The sequence below is a fragment of the Medicago sativa genome, chromosome 5 (assembly GCF_051527215.1).
Source record: "Medicago sativa cultivar Bolivia chromosome 5, Bolivia_mono, whole genome shotgun sequence".
Classification (NCBI taxonomy): Eukaryota; Viridiplantae; Streptophyta; class Magnoliopsida; order Fabales; family Fabaceae; genus Medicago; species Medicago sativa.
The window spans coordinates 4,314,141-4,326,605 of NC_140753.1; the positions used below are offsets into that span (position 1 = coordinate 4,314,141).

Below are 12,465 nucleotides of genomic sequence, written 5' to 3' on the forward strand. Positions count from 1 at the left end.
CATAAAAACCATACTAATATTTATATTTTTATTTAATCATAATTTGTAAAGTACCCTTCTTATTTAATTTTTCAGAAAAAGGGGCTTTCAGCTTTTTTGTTCAATTTTTATACTCTCCTTCAGGTTATTATCGAGTTCAATTTTCTGCATCTGCGAATCCATTAATAATTGTCACAAAACAAAACCCTAATTTTAAAAGTCGATGATGAGAGGTTCAAAGCGTTTGGCTGTATCGGAACCTAACCGTGCTGATACCAACGAAACGCAAGTAAGTTCGTCGTTTTCAAGCTTCAGCTACTTAATTTTAATTTTATTCAATTTTATTTCATTACTTTAGCTTTGTTTTTTTATTCTGTGAGAATATTTCAGCTGCTATAGAACTCAAAGATATATATTTTTTTTAATTATGTATATTTTGTTAGCAATATTAAATGTGCTTAAGTGAGTTCTGAAAATGCTTGTTTTAAGTTCTACTTGTTTGCAATTAAGTAGTGTATGTTTGGTTCTGCGCACCGTCACAAATTGATTTTGTAAAATTGATTATGTTGACTAAAAATGAGCTGAATGTAAAATTATTTATGTTTGATATATTTATGAATACGTGGATTCAACATTAAGTTCAAAGGTAAAATTGATTGTAGAAGCCAAAAGCTACGAACTTTAGCTTAAGGTTAGAATCAATTTTTGAAGCATATTAGCAAACTCAATTTTACTCGCGAACTTCCAAACATGTCAAAATCAATTCTACATTTGTGTTTGGTTCTGCAGTGACAAAAATTGTTGTTGAGGGAATTTATTTTGTAAAATTGAGTAGAAGGGAAAGTTATTTATGTTTGGATACATTCATGTAAAAGTGGTTTGAACAATAACTTTGAATATAAAAATCTATTCTGGAATTAAAAACTACAATTTCTAGCTTTATGTTAGAATCAATTCTATTCTTAAGCAACTAAACATGTCAAAATCAATTCTACACCTCTAGAATCAATTTTGATTCCTCCATAAGTGGAACTAAACATACACTCGGAACTTTGTATATTTTAAACGTGTTTTGATTATTAACCTTTTTTACAAGCATCCTCGCAAATCATTAGTTTCAGTATTGTGGGAGAGTGTTGGGCATTGAAACTGGTAATTTCTGTTCAAAACATGTTTTTGTCGTTTGTTAAGTTTTATCATTGTATGCTTATCTTACTTCCAATGTTGAAGGAGTCCCACAATTTGTGCTTTTAAGTGTTTACATCTTTTGCTGAGTGAAATATTTTTTCTAGAGGTTGAGGACTTGCAATGCTAAAGGATTGTATTTGACATTCCCTTCTGTATTCAAGTTTTGATTTTATGTTGGATGAGAAAGAATTGTCATTCTTATTCAGCAATTAATATGTTTACCTAAAGCTGCTAGCCTGCTCTTAATGGTTAATGTCTTTTTTTATGACGGGCATAATGGTTAATATCAATAACTCTGTATGTTAAATTGTCTTTGAACTTAATCAGTACTGTTATCTTTATTTGGAAGCTTATTATCCCTCCATTTTAATGTGTTGCAGTTTCGGAATAAAAGAATAATGGAAGGATCTCTCTTTGATGTCCATAGGGCTGAACCATCCCAACAACTGATGATGGCAACACCCTCATTGGATATGAAACGGGCAGAGTCATCCCAGCAGCATGTGAGAGCTTTAAATACCCAGTTTGCAAGGTTCATCTTTTATTTAACGTCAACAAGTTTTCTTTTTCTTAATTTCTGCATTTCAATTTTCCTGTCAATGAGAAAAGGGTTTGGTCTAGATAATTAGACTTGATTCATTGTTCTATTCTTTGTTTTAGCTTATTCGTTAGTGGTTATCACTTTTCACAGAACATGATGTCTTGATATGTTAAAATCTAGGTTAAAGGACTTTGGATTTGTATGGTTATGAATGTTCTGTTGGTTATTGTTATTCCACAACCTCTCTTATTGTTATGATGTGTTTCTTTCTCACAGCTGGGTTCAAACACAATTAAAGAACCATCCTGATGAGCTTTGGGAAGATGGTGTCAGAGATTACTTAGATCACGCTACAGGCATTATGGTAATTCTTCACATGGTTTAATGCGCTAAGCATATGTATACTTGTATACTTATAATTCTAATTTACTCGGTGTTACTATATATACCCAAGTAATATGTTATGGAAGGTGCCATATGCAGGAAGCTGATTCCATATCTAGTAATCTGTGGCTGTGTATGCTGCAATGAAATAAGCATATGTATGCACACTATATCAGTATCAGATACACTCACACCTACATATGTTAAAATGTTAAAACATGCCTCCCGACTTTAAAATTAACCATTCACGGTTATAAACTTATATTGATATCATTTCTATATGTTTTTACCTAGAATTGGTGCCTGTGTATTTCTACAAGGACAAATATAAATGCTTTCTGTTTTTGCGCATCCTTCTTGTAACATGAACACTTTAGCTAGCTCCTTTTTCTTCAACGCATTGGGTGTCGCAGCTAAACTATACTAGAGTATTTTTGCTTGTTACTCTACTCCTTGCCCTTGGCTTCTTACAACATGAATGCTTTGAGCTAGTATTAGCATGCACACCCATTCTTTCTTAAAAACATTTTATTTAACATGCTTAATAAATAATAATGGTGTGCGTCTGCAGAGTTAAAAACATTGACCATGTAATGTGTATTGTTTCAGGAAAAATTTAGTGATGTTGTCAACTGGCTCAAAGCAAATGCCACCAAGGCAGAAAATTCTACGCCCAGTGCCGGTGCTGGTGCAGGTGCTTCTTTTGCTGGGAAAAAGTTTTTGCCGGAAGTAACAATCAAAGAAAATAAAAATTTTGGAGAAAAATCTGGATCTCCTCCTGTTAGTACTACTACTACTACTACTACTACTACAAGTTTTGCTAGTCCATGGAGCCCTGGAATATTTTCGAACAGTCAAAATCAAAATCAAAACCTTTTTACGTTTGGTGGTAGGTCTCTTCTGACTTTTTTAAAATACACCCAATATGTTTTCTTCTCAATTGTTGAAGTAACTCTAAAATGGGTCACATTTGTGGTACCCCATGCACACCATTCAACATGTAAACTATGTCTGTGAATATTTATCAATTGGTGAATTTTTTTTTTGTTGAAGTTTAGATGACAGATACCCATCTTCGATAGTTGAGATTTCTGTTGAAGTTATGTTAAGCTGGCTTTGGAGTCTATTAATGAATTAGAGCTATGAAGTTATGTCATGCTGAGATTATGATGTGTCAGGTGTCCTTTAGGGATGACCATGACCGCATGTCATGTCTAGAACTTCATATTGCGTATAGATACAAATTTGTAAAATAATAGCAATAAAGGTTGGCAAACTTATAGTTACATACTTAATAATCTATTTTGCCATTTATTTTATCCAGTTTAGTGCTATACCTTGAACTTAGGCATAAAGTCACGTCACTTTGATGATTTGTTTTTTGTGAAAAGGAGGGAGCGACACCTCCCAATGACACTTTTATGATTGGCTACTAAATTTCTGTATTTTGCTTTAGGAAATCAAAGTTCAGCCCCCTCCAACTCCAATCACAACGCTTCAGATGATGCGGATGCTGGTGAGAATACAATGTTTTTACCTCTTGCTCTTATCATTGGCATGTCATTAACTTTTGATCAGTGAAAGTTCAGCCCTATCCTCTTGCTGGTCCTTCATGCTGTTGTAGGAATGTGTATATTAACCTTTGTTCCTTCATGTTTTAACTTGTTAAATCGGATTCAAAATACGTGGTTGAAACAATGATTGAGCAGCTCACCTTTCAACTTGTTAAATCTGATTCAAAATACGTAGTTGTATGCTTATGATGAAAGTTACCATTTGTTGAAAAGAGCATAATTTTTAATCTGCAGCTTTTGTGACATAACATGGAATCTCCTCTGCCCCTCTAAATAGTGGTAGAAACTTCTATTTAACGGGAGAAACAACAACAACAACAACCACGACCAAGCCTTTTCCCACTAAGTGGGGATTGAACAGGAGAAAAGAGTGTTAAAATGGCCGAGTAGAAAACAGATGGTGAACCCTAGCATACAATTATTTATCCCTATCAATTGGGTACCCAAATACAGATCTTTCCATCATAACCTGTTAACTCGTTCTTGAAGCGCTTTGACGCTGGAATACATGTTTTTTCTTTCCTTCCTGCATTTCTTTTTCAATTTTTTTCTTATGATACTGCTGGATTGGGTTTGTTATTAAGCAGATGTTCTGGCCTTCACCCATGAGTTGTATTTATTTAACTTTACCCAAAAGGAACAATTTGTCAAAATATTCTTTATTGAAGAAAATAGTGGTTCTGAGTGACCAGAACACGAATATATCATGTTTTTTAAAGTTTGTATCCCCCTAAAAACTATCATGTTTTTTAAAGTTTGTATCCCCCTAAAAACTATTCAGTGGCTAATTATTTTGGCTGTTATGCCAAGTTGATTGTTGCTTTATATTGCCTTGTTGCCCTTTTTCAATGCCAAGCTGATTGCTGAGTCTCAGATATTACGATTGTTTCAAATTTGAAGATAAGAGAGTCTACTATGTAGTTTTTATAAAATGTTTTCCTATTCGCTGCTATTTTTAACTTTTGAGATAAATGCTAGAACATTGTTTGAGGTTTTTTATTGTTGAAAAGCTTGTCTGACTATTATAACATTTGAATGTAATCGGGCCAGCTCATTACTGAATGATTGATTTTCATTGTGACCTTGTACTGTAGCTTAACATCTTGCTATCCATCAATGACTTTGCTTGCCTTGTTTATGACATTACCAAATTATGTACACAAGGTTTCACGTTGATAACATGATGTTTATTTGGTCTCAGAAAATGAGGAGAAGCCCAGTAGCCCATCAGTGAAGAAGTCGGAAGAGAAAGGTGTATCAGTTGTGCATGAAGTGAAGTGCAAGCTTTACGTGAAGGTTTGTTTCTTAATTATTAGGGCATCATATTTATTTTTCAGCTCTTGTTTCAATTCAGCTTGATTTTGTTCCCTTGGTATCTTCAGTCAAGTGACCCAACAGATAAAGATGTATGGAAAGATAGAGGAATGGGAAATCTGTCCATTAAATGCAAAGAAGGGGTCGCCAAGGCTACCAAAGAGTCTAAACCTACAATTGTTGTTCGAAATGAGGTTTGTTTATACGTTCTCAGTTCTTACATACTATTACTGGTATCTCTTCAGGGAATTGACCTGAATGTAATTCCTAGGCTTTCTAGCTTTTGCATTGAGATTTTCACTTATTTTTTCAGTTTCTGTTTACATTTACCGATGGCAGGTAGGGAAAATTCTTCTCAATGCCTTGTTGTATCCTGGAATCAAGACAAATCCACAGAAGAACTCTCTCGTTGCGATATTTCATACTGCGGTAAGAAAGTGAAAACTTGCACATTTAGCTGAATACCTTGATGCATATACTGAAAAAAAGTTTCATCATATAGGGAAACTTAGAAAAACCACTATCGAAAATTAATGCCTGGATCGTTTAGAGAGTTGAAAGGAAAATTGACATGTTTAGACTAGGTTGCAGACTACAGTGCTTGTAGGTAGTCATAGTAGTTGTAAAATCCTGAATTTTTTGCATTCACGCATCTCGGACTGTCTAATCAAAGATCATCTGACAACTCATGTTTCAACTACATATTTTGAATCCAATTTAACAAGTTGAAAGGTGAGCTGTTCAGTCATTGATCAAACGGCCCAAGATGCAACATTGTGGCTTATTCAAGATTTCTTGACTCCAGGGAATGTGGATCCTTTAATGTCAATGAAGCAGCCCTGTCACATTGCATAACTATTTGTGTTTTTCATTGATGGTTATTCCATGTTAAATCAGGATCCTTTTCGGTTTATATTTTCCTTTTAAGTACAAAAATATTCTGTTGGCATGTTTGGATCCGTGTCTGGCTTCACTTTTCCACGTCCCAATGTCATCCACCACGAAAAGCCGAAAACAAAGAAGTACAATATGTAGCTTTCGCGTCAACTTGCGATTTCAGAAAACACACAGCAGATCCAAACACTTTTATTATTGTTTTATTTTATTTTATTTCTGTTTTCAAAGTGTTGCATAGGAAACAATGAAATTTTTTGCAATAATTGTCCTGAAATGTTACCAAAGTTTAGTCTCTTAAAAAAGCTAAAAGCATCCTTTTTTTCGTGAGCTGATTGATATTTTTAGCTTTTCTATTGGTTTTCCCCTTCAAGAGAAAGATAACAGAATATATTATAGTATTTAATAACGGTCCAATATTAGTATCTTTGTTTTTCTGAGTAGTTTTACCGCATGTTATATGATTGAATAGCCAATGGAAAACATATGTGAAACTTGAGAATTTCTGTAGGGTAATGCCGATGGTGGTGGAGATGATATTGTTGTTGCACGTACATTTTTGATCCGGATGAAAACAGAAGATGATCGAAATAAACTGGCTTCAACTATTCAAGAATATGCTCCAGCATCTTGAGAGTATGTGAACGAGAGTTATGATTATTGTGCCAACCTGGGCAATCAAAAGTTACCGAATACTACATACACCTTCAATTTTCGCCCTTTCACAAAATTCGATTTTTTCTTTAAAAAGTGTCATTTTTGCTTTGTTTGACCCCCTATTTAGAGGCTGTTACTTATGTACCATCTATAATCCCGTAGATCAATGCAAATGTTGCTTAGGTGTGAATGTGATGAATGCACTGCCTATGCCTTGGACCAATAGTTCTACTTTTTCCATGCTGTAAGCAAGGCAAATTTTGAGTGAATTGGACAATCTAGTGTCTTTAAAAAACATCAAAATTATGGTGAAAACCATGGTGAATATACATTGGAACTTTTTAAAATCATGTTACGAGGCATTGATTTTGTTGCTTAAATTGAAAATGTCGGTTAATTTAGTCTCTACAAAAAATATTCTTTAGGCCGTCAAAGTAAATGAAGGACCTATGTATTTTCCTTGAATCATCTTTTAAATGCATCTTGACAAGTGTGAAATCTTCTTTAATATTGTAATGCTAAATAAATTTAATATATACTCTTGTGCAAAGAAGTGGAGATTTACGGATTCTAATTTGCGTCTTATCGTATCGCATATTTTTGCAATTTTTTACCATTTAGGTTGTATCAACCTTTTAAAATATTACATTGTTCTTTTCAACGAAAATAAAAAATTGTTTATTTTACGATTTGAGGAATTAAAATTTGTTTTCCAAAATGCACCTGCTTAACCAATTCCAGGCTGATTAAACGCTCTAGCCTGAATTGTAAAATAGTAAAATACACCTCCATGTTTATAAATAAAAAAAATCTTATTTTAGTAAAAAAAAAGTTATTTTGGCAACATACAATAAGTTATAATATCGTATATGTCAGCAAGAGAAAAATATATGGAGTGAGAACTGAAGGTATGGGAGATGAGAACTAGAAGTGGCCATCATTCCTTTACATCACTCAAATGTTTATTTCTAGATTTAGTGAGCAAGCCTATGTCAGAAACTGTGTTTGAGATATCAATCAGTGTCAAAAGCAAATGGGCATGACTTCTTCCAACTGAAAATTATTGATATGGAGAAAGATCTACTATTTCCTTAGCATGTGCAAATGGCTCATTAAATCAGAGGTGTGTGCAGAAAAACTGAAAAAGAGCTTCAAGACAAAAATTTCAGTGCAGATAGGTTCTGGTACCGGTCATTTTCCTCTTGCAACAATGACATCAAGTCAGGGAGCATCGTATTTAAAAGGCTCATAACAACGTTGAATGTATATTTAGTTTTGGGATAAAAAAATTGATTTTGGAGAAAATTAATTTTAAGGTTGAGTGTATGTTTGAAGTTAAGATCCTCTTCATTCATTTGCTAAAAGTAAATGGATATTGTTATTTCGTAAGAGATTTTCATTCGTCCTACAATAGATGATTCATTTGAAAATGTACAATATTGACCTAACTTACTTTGACCATATTTTTCTATTAATATATAAAAATAAATAATATCATATAAGATGTTGTTAGATTCGACTCGATGAATATTTTTAAAATATCAAATTTTTATAATTTTTTCTAATAGATTAATAAAGTTATTTAAAATCAAAATTGTGTATTGATGTGTGTAATAAGGTCAACTGTGTCACTTAATATGAGACGGAATGAGTATATAGTAGGTCCTACCATTAAGTTGGTCCCACTGCTATTATTATTTTCAAACTTTTCTGTGTCTCTATCTCTCCAAATGGAAGAAACGAAGAGACTAATAAATGGAGAGGATATTGACTCGTATGTTTGATCTCACTTTTAAATGGATCATATTTGATTCTCGAGATATAGAACTGTTTTCGATATATTTAGCTGTTTTTGATTAGAGTTAATTTAAGAATTAATTTTACTTAAAAATAGAATTTGTAGTTTTGTTTTTAAAATTAATTTTTACACATATATTTATAATTCAACTCACTTTTATATAAATATATTCAAACACAAAATATTTTATTTTCAAATTAACTCACTCAAAATCAACTTTACTCAAATAGAACCAAACACACACTACCAAACAAAAAAATAACGCTACCAAAAAAGAACCAAACACACACTAAATACATTTTTACCTTCTACTATTATCCAGTGAACTCTGATTTATCTTTTGTACTTTTTTTAATTGCAATTTTTATGATTTAAAGGTTTTTTTTGCTTTTATACCTTTGTTGTATTTAATTTTACAAAATAGATGATATTAAAAGGGATTATGGTGGCATTTAACATGAAAAAGGTCAATCCTTTCCCACCATGAAAAAGTTAATTTTATTCATTAGATCAAGAAATGAACATAATCTTATCATACACCCTCTACACTAGATTTTATTGTCACTATCTTTCATCATCATCTCTCTCCTTCATCCCCATCAACCCACCACCAGCAACAGTGCAACACCATCAAAACCACCGTACAGCCAAATGAAAATCAACCATATTATTTATTTTATTTAGAAATTGAAATATGTAAGATCAATTAAAAAAATTTCTTCTTCTATGTTGGCCCATTCCATTACCCTAGAATTAATCAATTAAAAATCAATTAATCTGAATCTCATTTTTCAGAAATTCAACAGCCCCTCATTCCATTTTCTCTTAGCCACGCACTTTACTCATGTTTCACTCTTTTTCCTTCTTCTTTACATCTTCTTTCTCTCCTTTTCTGTCTGTGTTTCTTCATTTATCTTCCTGTTGCTTACCTCGTGTGTGCATTGAGTGTTTAATATCATATGATGTTTCATAAAGAAAAAAGATATCGATGGTGATGAATAGGGAATTATGAATTTATGTTTTTTTTCAATAATTAGATTTAGGTTATATAAAGAACATTATTAATTATTTAATTGAAACTTAAAATGGTGTTGATGATGAATCTGGGTGGTGTTGGTGTTGATGATAGGGTGATGATGATGTTGGTTAAAAGTTGTTAAAGACAAAATAAATTGAAAAATAAAGTAACAATCAAGATTTGGGAACTAAATAGATTATAAAAAGATTTCCTATTGTAAAAAAAGGATTAAAAAAATATATCAAAGGATCGTAATCTCCAATTTGGAAGTTTGAAATGGCAATTGAAATTAAGAATTTCAAACACTTTTTTTCCCATAGAGGACTTCACTTATCTTGTTGAATTATGAAAGTTTAATTTACACGGTTACCCTAAGGGTGCGTTTGTTTCAAGTTATATTTGTAGATTTCTGGGAATAAAACGATAGGAATACATATGCCTATGTTTGTTACAAGTTTACTAAATTTTATTCCCGGGTATAAAACGTTCTCAAAGAAAAGGGTGGGAATAAAGTTCCCATGGAGATGGGAATAAATTCATGAGTAATTTCCTATTATATTTCCTATTTTTATGGTTCCCAGGAATATTATAGTGTTAAACAAACATCTTTTTTCTAAATACCTTGGAATAAAATTCCCATCTTTATGTTCCAAGGAATATTATTCCTAGGAATGAATTTGGTAAACTTGAAACAAACACACCCTAACAGTATTTTAATTTTGATTTGTTTCTAAACCAAATAAAATGATACAATTTACATCGTTTTCTTTTTAAGAAAAACTATATTTTCTTAGTTTATTTCTCTTTTTTTCTTTTAATTTTTGCCACGGTTACATGGATAAATCACAAACAACATGATCCTTGTATATTTTTTTGGTGGTGGCCGTGGTTTGAACATCAAACCTTGCATATATTATGCGTTATCCTACCAACTGAGCTAAACTCACGAGTACTGATCATTGTATATATCAATGGATCACCATGCTAACAAATACTCCCTCCGTTCCTTTATAATTGTCACTTTTGCATAAATTTTTTGTTTCTAATTAACTGTCGTTTTCAAAGTTCAAAGTATCATTAAATGTGGTTTTACCTATATTACCCCTATATATTTATTGCAGAGAGAGAAATGTATGAAATGAAGTATTAAATGATTAAGGTTATTATAGGAAAAAGATAAATTGTTGTATCAAAAGTAGTAAAAATATTTGTTGTCTTGGTTTGTGTAAAAAGTCAAAATGTGATAATTAAAAAGGAACAGAGTGAGTATTTTTAAATATTTATTGACAATTTAAAGAAAAAACAATTGATAAATTTATTTATTTGGAGTAATTTTTTTTCTTCTACGAAAAAAGAATAATTATTTTTTAATATTTAAATGTGTTATAACAAGTAGAGGATGGAATTTTCAATTTTCGCTTATTAATTAACAATTGCCCTTGAACTAGAGGATAAAAATTATGGAAAATTAATATTTTAAAAATATTTGTCTAGACAAATCTAACATCTTATAAGTTATATTTGTCTTTGTATATAGTAAATAAATATAATCAAAATATATTATACGAATAATACACATTTGTTAAGAGATATGATATTTGTACAACTATTTTTTAACAATTTTTGTGACAACTTTCTCTTTCTTACTAACATTATATTTTTACTTTTCCACTTTATTGTTTTGATTTTTATGTCAATACATATTTTATTTATAAATTATAATTATCCCATAAATTATCTATAAAATAGTTGTTCAAATAACATAATTCTTTTTTTTAAATCAGTTCATTTAAAATAAAACGGAGTAATACCAAGCGAGAAAGAAGCATGAAACAAAAGTAGATTTGGGTTGAAAAATAGATGGTACTTTAGAATCTTAATGGTTATTTTTTTCGTAATGATGTGACATGCGAAATGTGCTGTGGTACTTTAGAATTGGTTGTTCACGACTTCACGTGATCTCAATTCATATAATCTCATATTTTAGTACTTTATCATTTTATAGTTCGCCAAAACTTTTATTTTAATTGTTTTAATTTCCAATATTGTAGATATGAAATGCATTTTCTCCGTTTTTTTATATGGTATACATAGAATTTGTTGGGGTCAATGTAAACTTCAATCAATAAAAGAGTATATGGAAAAATGTAGGTTAAAAAGTGTTTTTTTAAGGAAGGTTAAAAAGTGTGTTATTAGTACTAATCAAGTTTTAAATGGAGTCTTGTCTTTAAAAAAAATGTAGTCTTGTCAAAAAAGAAGTTTTGAAAGGAGTATTATTTTTTAATTTCTCTAAAACTTTTCATTTATTTTAAATTTTCAATATGCTAGACACGAACGTATCTTCTTCATTTTTCATTATCTATTTTTTTTTTTGCTTTGTTTACGAGTTTGGAGGGAAAGACTTGGGAAGAAAGGAATGAGAAGTGGAAAAAATAGAAGAAAATGGGAATGAAATGCTTTGAGGGTTAACTTTTCTTCATAATACAAAATCCTCCTTATTTGGGGATTAAAAAATTGTATTGAACGAGGGTTTTGGGGGGTTTGAGAGAGTTTATATAAATTCTTCAAATTTAATACATGTTGTTATAATTTTTTAAAATTAAAAATATATTAACCATAAGTATTTATTTATCACTCTCTAAAAGAAATACAATTTCAAAAAATGTGAAAGATTTCTCAATTTTCCTATATATTTTTGTCTCCCCAAAGCCTTTCATTTCCCTCCCCTTCAAACTCCCAAACAAAATCGGTACTATTAGTACTCTTTTAAAAGTTTTTTTTTTTAAGATAAAAGGCTGATATTAGTATTCCCTAAAAAATAAAAGGCTAATATTGGTATATTTTAGTGATATTGATATGTGAATGCCTGGATAAGAAGACTGAACATTAACTACCCTTAATTGTTACATTTACCTCCCTTGAGGTTTAATGAAATAGCACAAACACCCCCTCTAGTTTTAAATTGAACATTAACTACCCTTAATTGTTTGATTAGTGACACATTCCACCCCTTTGCTTAACGTCTGTCTCTTGAAGGAATTAGAGAATCTCTTTTTCTCAAAAATAATAACTACAAAATCTCTTTTAATTGGGGTTCTTCCACACCATTGACATCTTC

At 31.2% G+C, this 12,465-nt stretch overlaps 1 protein-coding gene across 1 annotated transcript; it reads left to right on the forward strand.

Moving 5' to 3' along the window:
- The first annotated feature begins 34 nt into the window (after positions 1-34).
- Positions 35-6,881, forward strand: LOC146919309 (Pleckstrin homology (PH) domain superfamily protein). The gene is made up of 9 exons (XM_085712662.1): positions 35-268; positions 1,548-1,699; positions 1,985-2,072; positions 2,702-2,981; positions 3,549-3,608; positions 4,868-4,962; positions 5,049-5,174; positions 5,320-5,409; positions 6,386-6,881. Exons 1-9 carry the CDS (start codon positions 203-205, stop codon positions 6,506-6,508), a joined length of 1,080 nt encoding a protein of 359 aa, XP_085568788.1. The 5' UTR covers positions 35-202; the 3' UTR covers positions 6,509-6,881.
- Positions 6,882-12,465: the final 5,584 nt, after the last annotated feature.